Source organism: Pocillopora damicornis, chromosome 14, assembly GCF_964200805.1.
Source record: "Pocillopora damicornis chromosome 14, jaPocDami1.2, whole genome shotgun sequence".
Classification (NCBI taxonomy): domain Eukaryota; kingdom Metazoa; phylum Cnidaria; class Anthozoa; order Scleractinia; family Pocilloporidae; genus Pocillopora; species Pocillopora damicornis.
In genome coordinates, this window is record NC_142683.1 from 3313241 (window position 1) to 3334189 (window position 20949).

Consider the following 20949-nt stretch of genomic DNA (forward strand, 5'->3'; position numbering starts at 1 on the left):
GCCACCGTAAAGAGTTAAAAGGCTGACGTTTCGAGCGTTAGCCCTTCGTCAGAGCGATTGGAATTTATTCTTGTTTTCTCGTCATCATACTCCCACCAATGGCGTAGCTCTATTTTCTGCATATAAAAACACACAACCCACAATTCCTCCAATCGCTCTGACGAAGCGCAAACACCCGAAACGTCAGCTTTTAAACTCTTTACGGTGGCCAATTTACGTTAATAAATTACCCTGTTCTTAAGAAACAGATCAGGCTAAAAGTAGCTTTGTTTTATTCTGTGGTGTGTGATTCACTGCATTAAAACGGGCTTTTACTAAGCAGCTCCATTTCCTAAATTCCAAGTTATGAATTTGCGCCAAACGCGGAAGTAACATTTTTTATTTCCGCTCAATAAGATACCCCTTTCTGCTCTTTAATCATAAAAATTGTGTTTCGTTATCTCTTAATTTATTAACACACCTGTCTGATGACAGGTCTAACATTGACGAAATGTCACATTAGGTAAAAAAAAAGCAAAATTAATAAAGGCTGCGCAAATATACATAGAAACCTCTAGAAAAACAAACATTACGTCATTTCAACATTTCTTTCAGTATGTGCGTATCATTTTCATTATCTCTGTTTTAATAAGATAATATCAATCTTCCTCTCCATTCATCATTTCTACAAATAATTTATAATTTCATTAAATTCTATACAAACTTTTCGTTACATAAATTATACATTCAATTACAAATATCGTCAACAAGCCCCTCCCTTCCCCTGAAGTATGCAAGTATATTTGTCTAAGAATGATCGTCTGTGGCAAAAAGCGTTCGTGTCTTGATCTGCTGTATCCTCTAATTCCAGAACGTATCCGAGCAATTGCGGGTACAGTTAGAAGCGAATGTAAGAGGGATTTGTGTAAAATGGATGCCGTCCAATCAGTTCCCAGCACCCCGAGCAACAGCAAAGAAGTCCCTTATTCAGAACCGGACTATTTCTCAACTAAGAACCATAATAAAGCACCTATGGGAGGCTTCCGTGAATCATGCACCAAAGTAAAATGAGGACAACATGGCGGTATCTTAAACGTGTTCACTTCCAAGCACGGTCCATTATTTTGAAATCACCACTGAAGTATTTGAACAAGGCTTTGATGAGAGGTACACGTCTACAATGGCCCCTTAGTCAAGGTCACTTCGAATTCCAAGCCCTGTCCATTTATCAGGGACCATAAGAAAGTATCTGTGCATGGCCTCAGTGAATCGTGTCCTGTACAACTCCGGGGACACTACTGTAGGCATTCTTCCTTGGCCTCCAAGAATGCCGCTGGCTTTTACGTACATCTCCAACTTCTTATCCCAAGTGAATGTTCGAACAAAATCTAAAGAACAAAAGAGTGCATGAAAAAGATCTCCATTTTCACGCACAACTTGTCATGCATGTTACGTAAGCATTATGTAAAGAAAAGCTGAGTCGAACGGAATCCATTAATTGTATCGAATTGACTGAGAAGCCGAACTTCGCGTAGACCTGATTCACAGAATTTGATAAGGCTTATGTGGAGTGCGGCGTCTGCACCGGGCCTAAGTAGAGCTGTTAATAAGAGTCTGCAGTCGATCAACACTGCCGGCTAGTCTGCCATTTTGAACCGGCTACTTTCATGTCATTTAACTAGGATTGCCGAAGAAAAATCGTACAATTGAAATGCTATCGAAGAAAATTGCACAGCAGCCATTACGCAGTTTTGAATGGGATTAGATACAAAATTTACCAAATGTGTGAACAGGGTCCACCTTCCGAATTCTTTCGAGGGTTTCGTGTAAGCTTCGTGGAGCGCTTTGGACATTTTAAACGAATAGTTCTCCGTCTTACTCGAAATCTGAAGAAAGTAAATGACGTCCACAATGGCCTTGCTTGTCTTCTACTTTCATACGTTTTGACAACCCTGCCTAATGCTGTCCCTTATTACGAAGCTCTGCCTGACTCACCTATGATTCCGGTGACCAGTTCAGACCGGGCTTCGTCTATGCCTACCAACAGTGAATAATCCATCACCATCTGCTGAGCAAGGAACTCTGTGTCGTTGTGAATAGCACGTGAGAGAATGGCTTTGGAATGCGGGCGGATAAATATCGGGCACTCACGGATCACTGGAACAGAAAAAGGAGTTGAAATTAATTTCTGTATAATTAAACAGGGTGTTGTTTGTCAACGACTCGTGGAAAATCCCCAGCGACAAACAGAAATTCTGCAGATACCAGAAATGTTTCTAAGTGGAAAGGGCAGAACGCATGCGAAAAAAAAAAAACGCCCGAAACAAACCGTTAGTAGTTAGCACGAGAAATATTCCTCCAGCGAGTAACCGCGGAGAAAGAGCGGGAAACGTACCAATAAAGGTAGGCGCGGTAAGAATACAGTACTCTGTCAGAGCCTAAAAGTCCAAATAGAAACTAACGTGATTTACAAGGGGTTACAACTAGTTAAACGGTAAATTTACCATAAAAACCCATAAAAAGAATCGATTCAGTCCTCTTTGACTCACTTTCAAGCAGGTTCTCGTCCAGTAATACATCGTTCTTCATCCCGGAAGTCTGAACGTACCGGCTTCTCATGGAACCTTTTAAATCGAAAGTCTGAAGAAATAAAGTATTAGACGTCAAGTTTCGGATAGAAAACTTGAATTAATTCTTGCGACCAGTTAAGACTTAATGTCGCAAAAAGGCAACTTTGAAAGAGTTCGAGCTTAGAGATCTAAGGTCCCACCGAATTGTGAAAAATTTGCGCAAATAAAAAAAAAAAGGAAAAGAAGAAAAAAGACCATTATTGTAAATTACATGTCGTAGATTTTTCTATTTTATTGGTAAGATACTCCAGTTTCATACCTTGTCGATTTTGCGGTCGTAAAACAAATTTTCCATAACAAGCACATCCTGTCTCATCGTAGCACCTGTCTGTGAGTTCTTGTAACCAATCCTGTATATCCCCAAGATCTTTGCCAACAAGGTTGGTCGCTATCAAGAAAACAAGAAAACAATATAAATCCATTTTCTGATGCTATGCGAAGGAAATTTACTACCAGAGTGCAAAGTATGAAGTGCAAGTAAAGTCATCGTGTTGGGTAACCCCATCATCGCTTTTTAAAGGCAGAGGTCTGCACATGAACAGAGTAACTCATTCTGCGAGAGCGCAGACTGGGCTCTATCGTAGTTTTACTCACCCCCCCCCCAAGGATATGATGCTACTCAAGCGCAATACCTCACCCCCCCCTTCTTTCGGTATTTCGTTGGTACCCATTTACACCTCTGAGTAGAGAGAAGCATTGTGGGAGCAAATAATCTTCTCCATGGACATAATGTAGCGACTCCGTTTAGGCCTCGAGTCCGGATCCCACAACGTTACCACTGCCCCACCACGTCCCCCTACCACAACGTTACCACTGCCCCACCACGTTCCCCTACCATACCTGTTCATCTAGAGCTTTATTGATGTAGCAGAAGTAGTGTGGTGCAAACTCCAGAAAACACTGCAACTCCAGTCTTGACATCTGCTTCATGACAAACCGGTCATCTGTAAAGTTATCGTTGACACATTACCAATGAATTCGCAATTGTGTGGAGAAGGATCTCAATTTTCTTTCTTTAAACCTTATTTTCGACTCATCTTCCTTAGTGCAATGTTGCACCTCGTTTTCTGTGTTTGAGCAAGGTTGAATGAGAGACGATGGTTAATGAAGCCAACGGCAGTTCAGATGCCAGATGTATTTCTTCTTGAAAAGCGGTCATTTTGTGAACGTTACAAATAAGCGTTAAAACATCGAATATCCGACTCGAAATAAATCGTCAGGATAAAAACAAAAGGGCAGTTTCCTCCTGCGCAAGGTGCCACACGAATCAGCTTCAGCAATGGTGCAGGTATCAATGAGGTCAAGGAAATGCAGCCGATTAAAGTTAAAATGTTAAAAAATATAACCAAGGAAATAAACGACAAAAGAAAAAAACATCTATGTTATTAACTTACTTCTCCTCGCCGTCAGGAAAGATCCTCTTTCGCAGAGATCTGAATTGCTCCGCGTAATAGATACTGCAGTAAAATCGGCAAGTACTGTCAGCAAACTCTGAAATCAAAACAAAGATGAGCTTTCAGTATCCCCGATAAAGGCATACGTTTTTTTAAGTCAAAAAAAGTCTAAACCAAATAGTCTCGGAAAACGTAAGAGGAAAAAGTTGAAACAGTCACGCGACCTTCCCTCGCTTTCTTTTGCGAGACCCGTCAAGTAAAGATAGCGTGACGCTCTCAAGCAGTCGTTTAAGCTCTGAAACAAGGCTCTCCCTGTAAAACAAACGTGCAAACAAACGAGCAAAACTTTCTTACGGTGCTTAACATGAAAATCCACAGCTGGGTTAGCATCCTTTCTTTGAAAGCCAAACTGCAGGAGTCCTAACGAGGAAGACAGAAGATCACAAACATCAAATGAAACTCGAAAAACGTCACTATCGGTCAACTCTTCCTCAATTGTTTCCATTGCGTTTCGCGGGGAGGTTCTCAAGAGCAAATCTCGACGACTTAAAATGGTGCATATTCCTCTTTTTAAATCTAAATTGTCTCCAGGCTTTTTCTTTTTTCCCCCGTTTTTGAACAAGATACAGTCAGAGTATCTGACGGCGTCTTTCAGCTTCCTCGTCTTTGAAGAATATTTCTTGACACCTAACTAACAAGCCTCTTCCCCCTCCTCAAGAACATCGAAATACTTTTATGGCACCCAGCCGTCTCCCTCGTTCACGAAAAAAAATATTGTTTATTCTCACCGATGTCATCTTGTGCCGGAATGTCTGGCGGTGCGTTATTCTCCACCTTCTTTGCGTCGTCCTTGGGACAAGGGACGTTGTTCTTCCCTTTTGTAAACACAACTCTCTCCACTTTTCGGTGTTTAGCATGTTGGGTGGCCTGTGGCTCAGGCTCTGCGTGGAATTCTTGACTTTTGCTCATGAATTCTGACTTTTCTTTGGCAACAGAAGGCGTTTCCCCTTCTTCTCCCACTGCCAATCCCGTTTCGGGATTCACAATGTCTAAATGCACATAACCTGAGCGAAAGAGTGCTTTAGTTAGCGAAGCTGTGGGGCCTCAGACGTAGATCGAAACTGCTCTTACTGGTGTCTGCCTGCTTGTTGTCATCAGTCAAGTTAGGACAGTCTGAAGTCCAGATTAATGCATGTAAATGGGGAGATCCTCTCATCTGAAATTCTATACATAATGCATAATAAACTATTTTGCTAATTGGATTCGCTTTGCTAACTAACACTTCATTGAAAAATGTCTCCACTCTATATTGAAAGTGCTTAGCTACTATAACAGGATTTGTATTCAGAATTTGGCACCTTTCATTGTAAGACAATGCATCAAGTTCCTCATTTGTCATCTTTTTCCCTTGCATTTTGGCAATGATTTGGAATAGTTCTGGCCATCTAAGATCAGCACATGATAGCGTCATAAACCATGTTGGAATACCAAGTTGTTTCACCATAGCAACTACCTCATACATAAATTTTTGCCAGTAAGGTGGAGTACCTGGAATTTATCTCAAAAATAAATAAGCTTGGTCTTGACAAATTAGATTTTGTAAGCCTTATGGACTGGATTCTAATTGAGCAGCAGTAACAGAATGACCAGGAACCTTTTTTAATGCAATATTGATACTGTCTGAAACTTTTTTCTGCTCAATTATAAATTGTGCAAAGAAAAGATACTCTGGGTTTCTAGCAAATTTTCCACTATAATGTAGGAGTCATGCATTAAAGTACTTTACTGGTGATAACATAATTTCACGTTCAGCTGTGTACCCATACCTTCCCTTAGGAAACAACACTGGGAAAGCTAGTTCTTCACATTGTTTATCAGTCATGAATGAAACAGGGTGTTTGTTCTCTCCTGGTGCAATGCTATAAATTTCATTTCCTGATGACTGCTCATTATTATTATCTACCATCACAGGATAGTTAGGGATAATGGATTGCAAGCATGTTTGATTGATTGGCATTCTATGCTCATTTAAAGGGTCTTCAATTTCTTCATTATTATCATTTAAGTCATTTAAGTCATTAATTTGATTTTGGAATGAAGATTTTTCCTGGTTTACTGGTATTGAATCTTCAGTGTCTTCTACACAATCATCTGTAACTGAATTGTTTGTAGAACCTGTTGCTTCATTTACTGTTATAGAATTATCTGTCTCATGCAGTACAGTCAGATTTGTATCAATATTATTAACATCAATTTGTATGTCTTTATACAATGTATTATTTGCCTTAAGCCATTGCAAGGCTTGTAAGACAAAGTGAGGCCTTACTGCTTGAAAGTATACATGCCCTCTGAATTGTAACTTTCTTTTGAGTTTTAAAAGGATTATACCAGATCTCTCAGGAGGGCGTGTAAAAGACTACTTGTCTGATCACATTCAACCAGTACATTACAAATTGCACCTTTTATTTTCCTCTGTTGACCTTTGGGCATAACAATAATCTTTACAAATACTATTCTCTGAGCTATTAGTGTCTGCTCTAGTTTTTCAAGAGAGACAAGCTCAACTGGTGTATCATCAACATACTTATCACAGCTTGACAAGGAACGTTACCTTGTTTAACTTTTGAGTTACATGTGTTACAAATATACTCCTTACCATCAAATGAAGTCTGAATGCTAAAATAGTGTTGATTGGAGTATTTAGTACTTAAGAAGTTTTTAACTGATTTCTTATACAGCATTCTATTGCATACACAGCATACATAATAAGGACCTTCTCTGATTTTCTCTTTGAATTCTTTAATGCAGACATCAATAGTTGGGATTGTCTCACTCTCATGCTGTAGTCTAACTTTGTATCCTATTTTTTCTAGAACTTATCTGTTGCAGTCTTTTCTTTTTTGGAGCAGATTCCATGTTGTCATAATTACATTTTTTTCTGTGCTTTTCCATGATGTGTTTGATTTGATGAAGGTCCATGTTAGATGTGCAAGACAAAAATTGCATTTCATAGTGAACAATATCTGTTTTAAGTTTCTTTGTAACAATGTTAGAAATAGCTTGTACGAATGGTGGTATACCACTTATTTTTATTTGTTGTATTGCAGGTTCACAAGTATCTTCATAGGTCAATAAGGAGAACATGTACTTTGCTCTGACTGTTTGTTGAAAAATACAAGTAATACAGTAACTTGCAAGCCACAATAAGAACCCTGTATTCCCACTTTAGTTGTTGAAATTAAGTTTTCCAACTTGTTTTTTTGTATTGTTCAAACTAGTAGATAACATCCCATAGCTTTGAGCTTTAAGTTGAACTGATATCTCAACTCTACAAATATCAAGACTCTTGTATAAATCTGCCATTTTTAGACACCTCTTGATGCCCATGTTATGATATAATTTATTTCCTTGGTCAGCTAGGCAACAAAGGGTTTTGGAATTCTAATAACTACAAGACTTTGCCACTGAGTAACACATTGCATAAAGCCCCACACCCCACAGCAGAACATTGTTTGCAAGAGTAGTTGTGTTCTTCTCTCAAATTGTTCACTCTAGTTACTTCATATGTACTAATCTGCAATCCTCTAAGTTCATAATTGTCACTGAGGGAGTTTATAGTCTGGAAATACTGTACTAAGCCCTGAATAGATGGTACTTCTAATAGTACACATGTACCTGAGGGATGGCTTCTACCATATTCATCTCTTGCATGAGAGTCAAATATCTTATAACTCCCATTATCAGTATGATAGATACTGACACCGATACATTCTATTATCAGAATAAATGAAGAGTAATTTTGTGATAAGAGTGATTCAAAAGCCCTGTCTATAGACATACTGTACTGATATCCCTCAATTATTGAATAATAATGATGTAGATTACCAGTGTAGCTTTCACTATAATTAAGCTGGTAGTTTTCCTCAGATAAAGCAATCATTGACGGTAATTCAGTTTGCATTAAATATACCTGCCCTGTACATTGTGACAGTGTTGAATGCAATTGATTACCCATCTCCAAAATTTGTATTAGGTCATCACAGGTATGTATTCCTTTTATCTAATTATAAATCAAAGCAATCAAACTCATAGCAACACATTGTTTTCCAGCATTTTCACCAAAGTACATAATATCACCTTGACTATATGGTGCCTTGATTGTTAGAGTAGGATCAATACCATATATAGGAGGCCCAGGATTTGTTTCAATGTCATTACACAGATTCAGTGTAGCACAATGACCTCTGTGGCTCGCATTCTTGTACACACTTAATAATGTATTACAGCTAAATAAATAAATGAATAAATGAATAAATGAATAAATGAATAAATGAATAAATGAATAAATGAATAAATGAATAAATGAATAAATGAATAAATGAATAAATGAATAAATGAATAAATGAATAAATGAATAAATGAATAAATGAATAAATGAATAAATGAATAAATGAATAAATGAATAAATGAATAAATGAATAAATGAATAAATGAATAAATGAATAAATGAATAAATGAATAAATGAATAAATGAATAAATGAATAAATGAATAAATGAATAAATGAATAAATGAATAAATGAATAAATGAATAAATGAATAAATGAATAAATGAATAAATGAATAAATGAATAAATGAATAAATGAAAAAATGAAAAAATGAAAAAATGAATAAATGAATAAATGAATAAATGAATAAATGAATAAATGAATAAATGAATAAATGAATAAATGAATAAATGAATAAATGAATAAATGAATAAATGAATAAATGAATAAATGAATAAATGAATAAATGAATAAATGAATAAATGAATAAATGAATAAATGAATAAATGAATAAATGAATAAATGAATAAATGAATAAATGAATAAATGAATAAATGAATAAATGAATAAATGAATAAATGAATAAATGAATAAATGAATAAATGAATAAATGAATAAATGAATAAATGAATAAATGAATAAATGAATAAATGAATAAATGAATAAATGAATAAATAAATAAATAAATAAATCCGCCATGTTCGACATGATGGAAAGAAGGTTGCGCCTTCATTACGTGTTTGCGGTATTCCCCATTGCACGTGACCAGGCTTGTGGAGAAACCCCAATAAACCTATAGTCGGTCGCCCGACTAAAAACACATGGATATCAAAACGTTGCTTCACAATCTTCGCGAGGAAGTTTCGTGCCCAGTGTGTACCAACGTGTACACTGATCCAAAGCACCTTCCATGTCTACACACGGTTTGTCTGCACTGCTTGAAACACTGGCACACAACAAGCCATGGCCGAGACACAATCAGATGCCCGAAGTGTCAAGCTATTAGCAGAGTGCCTGAAAGTGGCGATTTTAAAGATCTTCCTACCAGCTTTTATCTGAACGGCTTGATTGACTTGCTAGCAATTAAAGAGTGCAAAACCAGCCAAGTACGATGTGGAAATTGCGACAAGAAAAGCCCCGAGAGTTCTTATTGTTTTCATTGCTACGTGTTTTGGTGTGACGAGTGCATCATTGGACACAACATCATTCGCAGCTATAAAGATCATCGTGTCCTGGCGCTCAAAGACTTTCAAGACAAGGACTACGAAGATGTGATGAAACGACCTACTTTCTGTCCTAAGGAAGATCATAACAAAGAAGAGCTAAAGTATTTTTGCAAAGACTGTGAAACGCCAGTTTGTCAAATTTGTGTCACAATAGAGCATGGTGGTCATAATATAAAGTTAATCAAAGAAGAAGCCAAGAGACAAAAGACTGAGATTAAGTCTTTCATAGAAAAACAGCGACACAATTTACAAGCAAAGATGGATGCCATAAGCCGATTTGATGAAAAATATGTCAAACTGATACAACAAGGCGAAGATGTGAAGAGAGAGATTCAAACATTTGTTGACAATTTAATTGCTGTCATCGAAGCAAACAAGAAAAACATATTCGCAGAGGTGGAGAATGAAACAAGCAAGTCGATTGAAAGCATAACAATGCAAAAGACCGAGATTGAGCGTCAAATGATGGCCATGAAATCATTTCTGGAGAAGGCTGAGAGACTTTTCACCCGAAGTACAAACGCTGAAATCGTCCAACTGAAGAAATCATTAGACACCATCTTTGAAGAAGTTCATCAAGCTGAGCCAACCGACTGTGACCCCGAACTTGTGGCTCATTTTGTCTTCGTGGAAAATTATAAGTTGTTCAACACTGTCAAAACCGAACTGATTGGAACTTTGAAAAAAGGAACAAAGGGAAGTCAGTGTGTCGTTGAAGGCAAAGGACTAGAGGAAGGAATTGCTCTCCGTGAAGCTCACTTTACTTTGACAACAAAGGACACCGAAGGAAGACAGTGTTATGATGAAGGTGACCATGTAACGGTGGAGATCAGGGACGAACAAGGACGAGAATGCACGTCAGAAATACAAATAAATGACTGTAAAGATGGACTCTATCAGGTCAGATATTGTCCCAGAGATCCAGGAAAATGTCAAGTGACTGTAAAGGTAAACGGAGAACATGTCCGTGACAGTCCTTTTGCTGTGCAGGTAACACCATTTCAGTTTAAACCTGTACTTTCTTTCGGGAAAGTGGGCTCGTCCGAAGGAATGTTTAGTTTTCCATGGGGGGTAGCAGTAAATGCTAAGGATGAGATAGCTGTAACTGATCGCGACAACCACAGAGTCCAAATATTTAACAGTGAAGGGAATTACTTAAGATCGTTCGGTCGGCGTGGTACCAGAAAAGGAGAATTTAACTCTCCCTCCGGAATAACATATTATAATAATGAGCATATTTTCGTAGCAGACTCTAGGAACAATAGAATCCAGATTTTTAGTGGGAAGGGTGATTACTTGGGATCCTTTGGTGAGACAGGAAGCCTTGATAGTCAGCTCAGTTGTCCCCGTGGTTTATCGGTAGGCAGTAATGGGAATATCATTGTCACTGAATCAGTTAACAGGCTGATTAAGATCTTTTCTCCTGATGGCAATTTTCTAACGAAGATAGAAGAGCATGGCAATTTTACTCTTCCTTTCCACTGTATTCAATATGAAAGATATCTCATAGTGTCAGACTGTGGTGAACATAGTATCAAAGTGTTCAGCAGGAAAGGAAAGTTTCAGTACAAGTTTGGAACGAAGGGTAGAGGTGATGGGGAGTTAAATAATCCCAGTAATTTGTTGGTGAACAAATCAGGTCACTTGATGGTCTGTGACGAAAATAACCACAGAATACAAGTATTTGAACTGAATGGAAAGTTTCTCGGCAAGTTTGGAAAAAAGGGTGGCAATTTAGGAGAGTTCAATAATCCAACCGCCTTAGCAGTTCTTAGAAATGGCCACATTGTTGTCTCTGACTCTTTAAACAATCGTATACAGATAATGGAATAGACTTGTTCACATATGGAGTTTTTTGCCAAACAAAAATCAAACAATACATAATTTAGAGTTCAATAGACAAATGAATAACAATGTAACTCCTGTTGATTCTTTAAATAAACTTCTTTGTTATTTTCAAACTTAACATGAACAATGACTCAGATAATTATTTTAATTAGCTCGGACGGAAGTAGTTATGAATTACAGGGAGGGGAGGGAGGGGAGGGAGGGAAGGGGAGGGGTGAATAGTGGTTCAGAAATAAATTTTAAATTCTGCCTCCTTTCAACCCGAACATTAAGTGGTGGTTTTGCAAAAATAGGAAGAGACTAACCAAGACTATTAATCAATCTTAGAGAGAAGGTAGTGGGCTGGAATAATCAACTATTTTTGTAGCATCAAACAGCGTTCTTAGGAATGAAAGTGGAGGTGTACATTTTGTTAGTCTGAATGAAATTCAAGTTTTTCAAGTTTAAGCAAAGATTATTGAGAAGCACTTAGTATTGGTTACAGTTTAAGTGTCTGTTTAAATGATATTACACGGTAGTTAAATGAAAGTATAATGCATTAATGACTGTTTATTAATTTTGAAACAATTATTGTCTTTTGCATATTCTAATTGTAGTAAACGGATTTACAACCGTGCTTGTTGTAAGATGTACTTTCTCATTAGGAAATTAAGCTCAGCTGAAAATCTACTGCTAGAGTTCGAATCGATGAAAACTAATTTAGACTTTAATACTATTAAGAACTTTCAGCTGGTTATACACGAAATAGTTCAACGGTCATAGGAATTTATGTACCGTTCTTTACTAAGACTTTTTGTGTCATTAAAGAAGTTACGAGTTATGTCAGAGCTGGCTCGATGATTTGACTCCGATCTGTGATGATTATTGACAATTAATGAGAGATGAACTTTTTATCATCATCTAGCTTGAAGAGGAAAAAAACATAGTAAAGGGAAGCTAGAAATGAAATTACGTAAATTACAGTATCAGGGTAGGAAACAAATACAGTGCACAGATAAAAGGGGTATTTTTCTTAGGATAAAGTATCGTCCTGTAGAGCATCTTAAGCCCTCTCCCATCAGCACGTGTCACGTTAAACACTTCGAGGTATTTAATGCTTTGGCGAGATTTTGGAACCAGAGTTAGGTTCGACGAGATTTTAAAAGTGTTAATTACGACGTATAATGATTAATTTTTTACCAAATGAAACACCAGTATAGCAGTAAGAAACGAAGAAAAAAAACTGTCGATAAAAAATCTTGTCAGTTTTCAACGATAACCTACTCTAGAGGTAAATCTTGTTAGAGGGCATTGACATTAAAGTGGGCGAGTCTACGAGTCTGATCAGGTCACGCAAGGAGCCACGCGAGGCGTGTTCCGCGCTTCTTTATTCCGTTTCACAGGCAATGGATCCATAATAATAATATGTCTTTTATTTAAACCCGTAGCACTCGCAAATCCACTGTAATTAAAACAGAAAAAGAGACTTATCCAGGATGACGCTTCCACGTTTCTTTGTTCACTGTTTTAGTTATGGCTCGCTGCTCGAGAGGGCAACGTGGATATAATCCAGTGACATGCAAAGCCCCGTTGGCTAAATTCTCTTCAATGAAGTTTGCGTTAGTGAAGCTCCTACTCTCTCAGAAGCCACATGATAAGGAGAACTAAATAACAAATGTCAGCTAAGTAGCACTTCATAAGAAATCAGTCTTCTTAAACAAACAAAGCCAAGTTTCAGTGTTAGCAGATAAACAGTCTTAAATTTCCTCCTTGCATCAACACATGAACAAACCTCTGTCAGCAGGTCAAGTTATCTTTATTCACTCTCTTAATAAGGCTGATTTATTTTAGGCCTTTGCTAACTCTACTCTCCTTCTCTTCTCATTCTCAGAATGAGTTTATGAATGTCTCTCTCTAGTGATCTTTGATATCTTCAAGTTTTTCGTAAAATGTTTCAGCCAAATCAAGAACTGAGTGAAAAATCACTTCACATTCCTTAGAATCAGGAATCTAAGACAAAATTATAATTCAAATGTTATTAGGATTAACAACATTTCATGATTGGTTTATTCACAAACCCTGCTGTCAAAACAAATAACTTATTCCCAGAATAGCTAAAACAAGAAAGTCACAAGGCCTAATTGTCTCAAGTTCAATTCCGTGAAAAGTCGCTTGATCGAGCGTATGTTCAGTTCTTAGTGAAAAACACATGGATATCAAAACTTTGCTTCACAATCTTCGCGAGGAAGTTTCGTGCCCAGTGTGAACTAACGTGTACACCGATCCAAAGCACCTTCCATGTCTACACACGTTTTTTCTGCACTGCTTCAAACACTGGCACAGAACAAGCCGTGGCCGAGACACAATCAGATGCCCAAAGTGTCAAGCTATTAGCAGAGTGCCTGAAAGTGGAGATTTGAAAGATCTTCCTACCAGCTTTTATCTGAACGGCTTGATTGACGTGCTAGCAATTAAAGAGTGCAAAACCAGCCAAGTACGATGTGGAAATTGCGACAAGAAAAGCGCCGAGAGTTGTTATTGTTTTCATTGTTGCGTGTTTTGGTGTGAAAAGTGCATCATTGGACACAACATCATTCGCAGCAATAAAGATCATCGTGTTCTGGCGCTCAAAGACTTTCAAGACAAGGACTATGAAGATGTGATGAAACGACCTGCTTTCTGTCCTGAGGAAGATCATAACAAAGAAGAGCTAAAGTACTTTTGCAAAGACTGTGAAACGCCAGTTTGCCAAATTTGTGTCACAATAGACTGGCATGGTGGTCATAATATAAAGTTAATGAGAGAGGAAGCGGAGACACAAAAGACTGAAATAAAGTCTTTCATTGACAAACAGCGACATAATTTACAAGCAAAGATGAATGCCATAAGCCGACTTGATGAAGAATGTGCTACACTGATACAACAATGCGAAGACGTGAAGAGAGAGATTCAAACATTTGTTGACAATTTAATTGCTGTCATTGAAGCAAACAAGAAAAACATATTCGCAGAGGTGGAGAAAGTAACAAGCAAGTCGATTAAAAGCATAACAAGGCGAAAGACCGAGATCGAGCGTCAAATGACGGTCATAAAATCATCTCTGGAGAAGGCTGACAAACTTTTAACCCGAAGTACAAACGCTGAAATCATTCAACTAAAGAAATCATTAGACACCATCTTTGAAGGAGTTCATCAAATCGAACCAACCGACTGTGACCCCAAATTTGTGGCTCATTTTGTCTTCGTGGAAAATTATAAGTTACTTAAAACTGTCAAAACCAAACAAATTGGAATTTCGAAAAACCAACAAAAGCAGGGGATTGTGATATTGAAGGCAAAGGACTGGAGGGAGGAATTGCCCTCCGTGAAGCTCACTTTACCTTGACAACAAAGGACACCAAAGGAAGACAGTGTTACAATGAAGGTGACCATGTAACGGTGGAGGTCAGAGACGAACAAGGACGATCATCCAAGGACGATCACGAATATCATTGTGGGCAGAATATTGGGGACAGTCCTTTCACTGTACATGTAACTCCATTTCAGTTTAAACCTGTACTTTCTTTCGGAAAAGAGGGCTCATCTAAAGGAATGTTTAGTTTCCTTTGTGGGGTAGCAGTAAATGCTAAGAATGAGATTGCTGTAGCTGATTCTAACAACCACAAAGTCCAAATTTTTAACAGTGAAGGAAATTACTTAAGATCGTTTGGTCGGCATGGTACCAAAAAAGGAGAATTTGACTTTCTTACCGGAATAACATATCATAATAATGGGAATATTTTTGTGGCAGACTACGTGAACAACAGAATCCAGATTTTCAGTGGGGAGGGTGAGTACGTAGGATCCTTTAGTAGAACAGGAAGCCTTGATAGTCGGTTTAGAAACCCTAGAGGTTTATCAGTAGATAGTGATGGGAATATCATTGTCGCTGATTCAGGTAACAAACTGATTAAGATCTTTTCTCCTAAAGGCACTTTTCTAATGAAGATAGGTGGGCAGGGCTCTTTTACTTTACCCATCCACTGTATTCAATATGAAAAATATCTCGTAGTGTCAGACTGTAGTGAACATTGTATTAAAGTGTTTGACAGGAAAGGAAACTTTCAATACAAGTTTGGAAAGAAGGGTGCAGGGGACGGGGAGTTAAATAATCCTAATTGTTTGTCGGTGAACAAATCAGGTCACTTGATGGTCTGTGATAAAAATAATCACAGAATACAAGTATTTGAACTGAGTGGAAAGTTTTTCGGCATGTTTGGAATAAAGAGTTGCAATTTAGGAGAGTTTAATCATCCAACCTCTTTAGCAGTTCTCAGCAATGGCCAAATTATTGTTTGTGACTCTTATAACGATCGTATACAGATACTGGAATAAACTTGTTAACATTATTTTGTACTATTGCGCCGAACCAAAATCAATTAATTAATTTTGAGTTCAACCATTGAATGAAAAACATTGGAGATTCTGCTCATTCTCTACATGACCTTCTTTGTTATTCTCAACCTTAACAATAGTAACTATTCAGTGAGTAACTAGGTTTAGCCAAGATAAGACTAGTCATGAATTACAGGAATGGAAGTGGGCTTAAAATGTTAAAATTCATTTTCTTTTACATCAGAAAATCTGCAGTAATTTAAAGACAAACATAAGACTTGTCATAGTATCAAGATTATATATTAATTACACGACGAGCGCAGTGGTTGGGAAACATTCATTCAATCTGTAGCATATATCATCAAATAGCCAGGAAGGGAGGTGAACATATACATTTTAAGTGTAACTGATATTACACAGTTCCCTATATAACATCATGCTGTTTTTAGGAGTAACTTTGTGGGAGAGTTAAGACCACTTTTTGTGCTCCGTTTTTGTTCGTTACTCACTTTGCTGGGAAAGAAAAAATTAAAGAAATGCAGGAGACAGTTTTCATTATATAATGATATGTAATATTGCCTTGTCTTAAGCTAAGGGGAGTATGTCATTAACGTTTATTTACGAAGACAACGGTTTCTATGCAAATCATCAGCGAGGCCTGCAGATTTCAGTCGTAGAAAACATAACACAGTAATCAGAATGTGTTTATATGTTTTGTAAGAAGTGTCTTTTTTGGACATTCCAATATTGTAATGAATAGATTTACAACCTTGCTAATTGTAAGATGTTCCACTACTTTTTCATGAGATAAGTTTTTACCCTGATATAGATTACCTAGTTGATAGAGGTCGAATCCAACGAAACTTATTTCGTCTCGCAATTGAGGACTTTCAATAAGTTACTGTATACGACTCACTGAGCTATTTCGTGTACTTAGTGTAACATCGTTTTGAGTCTTGATGTATCATTAAAGACGTTAACGTTATGATTTGAATTTAAGATGATGATCAACAATTTAAAGTTACTATCAAAAAATTGGGGTACCTTCCGAAGAAGGCATCCACAGCCGCAACTATAGAAGAAACCACAGAAGTTATATAACACTATAAAGCTTATAAAGTATAGTTTTTGAGAAACAAAAACATTGCAGAAAATATGGTGTCTATAATGGAAAAGCACGCCAATCACTTGGAGCAACTTGTGGACGAGCGAACAAGACAACTGAACGAAGAGAAAGAACGAACCGAGAAGCTGCTTAATCGTCCTCTTCCACTGTAAGTTAGAATTTACGCATCTATCGGAGTTGGAACTTCTACTGATATTTGTTGTTATTGTTATATATATTAGCAGGCTGTATATTATGGTCATAACTGGCCTTTGGTTGGATTTGTTTTAGTTTAAACTGCGCAAATGAAAGGTATTGAAATATATACATGCTGCTCAAATTGATCTCTCTATTCAGTGGTTTCCAGCCTCGCTTTCGCGTAGCGTAGGCGACGAACAAGACCAAAAAAGGCGTGAAGGATTTTGGTCAGTGCATACTAGTGGTTCCTTCCCCTAAAAGAGTTCAATTTACTATTGCTCTCTGTCTGTAGGATGGTCGCCGAACAATTGAAGACACGCAGTTCAGTCCAAGCTCAGGAGTTTGAAGAAGTCACCATATTTTTTAGTGACGTTGTGGGATTCACTAAGCTGGCGTCTCTCAGCAAACCACTAGAGGTATAGAAACGATGAGCAGTGTATACGAACTACGCTAAGTTAAGCTAAAATTACTCTCGTGCAATCAGTCTGGAAAAAATTTTTCTTTGGCAAGCCCATCTTGGCAATGAAATTGAAAATAACTTCTCATTCACCGAGTATAAGGGTCGCAGTGGGTAATATTTGCCCGAGGTCGTGGCAGTGCGCGATGTTTCGTGGAAACAGTCCGTTAGGCAAAATACCAACCTAGTAACAACCGATCAGAACGCTCAGATTTCCCCAAGCCCTTCTTGCCATATAATAATGAAGCTTATCATCTACCATGTCCTCCTTCGAATGCAGATTGTAGATTTCCTGAACGATCTCAACGTCGCTTTTGATGAGATAATCACACGATTTGACGTTTACAAGGTAAGTGCTGAGTGCTTTTGAAATGCCATGCAATCCCCTCCTTCGTATTTTTCAAGACAAAACAAACAAAAAATTTACAATCATACAACTTCAACTTGGTTACAAAGCAGAAGAGGCACGAGCAGGCCAGAGTCAAGTGAGAGCCTGGTGTGGGACAAAGCTCTTGTCAGCTCCAGGCCTTCTGGTAAATCCCACCATTACGAGGCTCATAAGTCAAATCCATCTTGCAAACTGCTGGAGTCAGAAATTTCAATTATAAATGGAGATGGTAAAGTTTGAAGGCGCTCGTTGTGTAAAGAAAGATGTTATTCATTTTCTTAGGAGCGCTGAACAAAGGGAAAATCTGACAATTTTCTCTATGATTAGCACTATTTTATTACAGTTTTGCTAAAGTCGACGCGATCGTTCCCTTGCAAGGTCTGAAGACCAATTTGTTTGGCAAGAACCCTTGTGACAATAACGTTCCTTTCAGGTCGAGACTGTCGGTGATGCATACGTCGTGGTTAGCGGATGTCCCAAGTTGAACGGCAACAAACACGCCGGAGAGATCGCGAACATGGCTTTGGAGCTTCTAAGTCACATGTTTTTCTTTCGTGTCCGTCATCTTCCAGATCATCAGCTTCAACTCAGAATTGGAATACACACAGGTAGCTTGGACTATGATCGCCGCCATCTTTGAAACTACTCAGTAACCTGGCCGTTACGGGGAGGGGAAGAAGGAAACATGCGCTTGATTAGCATCTTATTCCAAAGGAATAGAAAAATTCGAATTAAGGATGGAGGTTAGAGAACTCTCTTATCAGTTAGGGCAACAAAGCTACAAGGCCTTGACTGATAAGAATGTTCTGTTGTCAACCATGTTCAAGTAAACGTTGTGAAGAAGATTTAAAGGCTCCATAGCTGTTCCATAAGTGTAATTTATTCTTATATACTGTGCTGTACTGACCCTCAGGTCCTGTTGTTGCTGGTGTGGTTGGCGTCACAATGCCCCGTTTTTGTCTGTACGGCCATACTGTTCATATCGCATCCAAGATGGAGAGCAGTGGCTTTCGTAAGTGCTCTGTTGTCCTGCTTTAGTTTCAAAGAATAACTGACTTTGATTTGTGCTACGAATGAAGACCTAACAGCTATAAAGGCCTGGTAGCTAAGTATAAAGCCTGTTAGCTAAGTATGAAGGCCTGCTAAGATGTGCGCACTCGCTTGCAAGTATTTTTCCAAGCCCAAACATTTCCAAACAATGTGGGGGCTAGTCAATAGCGTAAAAACGATTTCTTTTTTGGTTGAAAATAAATTCCCAACCCCACTCTAACATATAAAATCGAAAATGTGAATTTAAATCAGTAATACAATTTAGTTGTCAGATAACCTGTCTAAAATTTTTTTCCGATTTCCTTTTCAAACAAATTTGTTGATTGGGGAAGGTAGAGCACAGAATTCATAAAGGAGTTCTTGATAAAACCCTGAGGATTTATTATGAGGCCTCTGTTGCTTCGCCAGCTCATCGTATCCACGTCAGCCGAGAGTCCCGCGCCAAATTGGTGGAGCTTGGAGGCTATCATCTCCAGGAGAAAGGCCAGGCACAGATTAAGGTGAGAAAATAACATTTTGTAGAGGCTGTGCGCATGTGCGCATGTGCGCATTCGATTAGATAATCCTTAAGTATCCCTGAATCTTCCTGGCGTAGCTTGTCACCAGGCCCTTATTATTATCAGCGTTGTGGCACGAGCGTTTCTTCGCCCGCGAGAAAGTTTGAGGTCAGTGAGAATTCTGCAAGGGAACTAACACTAATCAGCACCAGACAACTTACAATTATAGACCTCTTACCGGCTCGCGTTGCTCAAGGACCTCAAGGCATCAAAATTTTTCGCTCGCACTGAAGGGCTAATAATGACGGCCTGGTCACATGCTGTTCATGGCGTTTCTTTCGAAGACGTTGGTGATCGTACAATGACTTAACGGCGCTGAAAGAAGCTTAAATACATCAATTTGTTTCCTGGACTCATAAAGACAAATGAACGCATTGTACTTGCAATAGCCAACGGGAACGTTTCCTAAGTGCGGAGAAAAGAAATATTTTATCGCTCCAAATGCAAAATATGTAGAAAGCAAACTCTAAAGGAAAACTCTTACGAGGGCGTTAAGGGAAATTATCACATTATCAATTAGGGAAATCTTTTTCGGTAGCGTAAGTGGAGTAGTTATTATCAACAATCATAACTTAATAATGTAAAAAGGGATGTGCTGAACTCTTAAATTAGTTTAAATTAACTAGATTTAACCTCGTTTCATTGTGTTCTACAGAGACTGGGTCTAGTCACAACATATTGGCTGATAGGGAAGGAGGGTTTTGACAAACCCCTGCCCGACCCCCCTGAGGAGATATCTGAGCCACTCTTTGAGACTTTAGACGTATATTATGCAAGCTAAGAGCCGAGAAATCAAATGACCCTATTCAGTTTTCTTTCTGCGATTATTGTAAGATGCCAATTGCCTTGTGTATTTAAGAGATAAAAATTAATTCCTTGCCTGATAGAAATTTAACAAATGCCATAAATCTTAAGATGGCACTGCTCAGCTTAGAGCAAACTATCAAGAAACATATTTTCTCGGCTGTTCTAACTGAAAATATTCTTTACAAGTAAGGGAAATTCTTCAGAGGGCATTGGCGGAAAGGCCTACGATTTTGATCTAGTCGCGAGGCAGGGCGCCACGCTTAGCGTGTTCCGTGTCTTTCTTCCTCCCTCTTCACCCTACCCGGATATAAGTTTTGGGTTCACGTTTGATCGTATAACATCACACTTGTAAAAACTATGTAATTAAACCAATAAAACCTTCTCAAAGAAGCTGCTTAGAGCTGAAATAGTAGCCCTGTTTTTGAAACACCGCATTACTCTCCTGTGTCAACTTTTTTAGTTTCATGCAGCAAGCTCCACAACCGAGCAAATTATAGGGAATCCTGATCAGTATGTTCTGATTACCTGCCGTATAAAATCTTAGTTTTTCCATTTGTAAAGTTCCTACCTTTCAGAAACCACTGAAAGGAAACGACCAATGCCTGCCTAGTACATGGTGACACCACATT

The 20949-nt window shown here is 38.1% G+C and overlaps 3 protein-coding genes and 1 pseudogene across 3 annotated transcripts; 3 read left to right on the plus strand and 1 right to left on the minus strand.

The window, feature by feature from the left end:
* Window positions 1-365: 365 nt before the first annotated feature.
* Window positions 366-5507, minus strand: LOC149034019 (uncharacterized). Its single transcript, XM_089193833.1, has 9 exons — window positions 5135-5507; window positions 4838-5052; window positions 4358-4423; window positions 4004-4100; window positions 3450-3553; window positions 2869-2997; window positions 2529-2619; window positions 1975-2136; window positions 366-1367 (listed from the first exon to the last, which is right to left on the minus strand). The coding sequence occupies exons 1-9, from the start codon at window positions 5505-5507 to the stop codon at window positions 1168-1170; spliced, it is 1437 nt and encodes a 478-aa protein (XP_089049959.1). The 3' UTR covers window positions 366-1167.
* Window positions 5508-9135: 3628 nt separating this feature from the next.
* LOC149034020 (E3 ubiquitin-protein ligase TRIM45-like) lies at window positions 9136-12209 on the plus strand. The gene has a single exon (XM_089194932.1). The coding sequence runs from the start codon at window positions 9153-9155 to the stop codon at window positions 11388-11390; it is 2238 nt and encodes a 745-aa protein (XP_089051058.1). The 5' UTR covers window positions 9136-9152; the 3' UTR covers window positions 11391-12209.
* Window positions 12210-13593: 1384 nt separating this feature from the next.
* On the plus strand, window positions 13594-17016 carry LOC149034021 (E3 ubiquitin-protein ligase TRIM45-like; annotated as a pseudogene).
* On the plus strand, window positions 16926-20722 carry LOC149034022 (guanylate cyclase 2G-like). Its single transcript, XM_089193834.1, has 7 exons — window positions 16926-17032; window positions 17354-17477; window positions 17799-17867; window positions 18340-18514; window positions 18820-18918; window positions 19365-19456; window positions 20169-20722. The coding sequence occupies exons 1-7, from the start codon at window positions 16926-16928 to the stop codon at window positions 20292-20294; spliced, it is 792 nt and encodes a 263-aa protein (XP_089049960.1). The 3' UTR covers window positions 20295-20722.
* The last annotated feature ends 227 nt before the right edge of the window (window positions 20723-20949 follow it).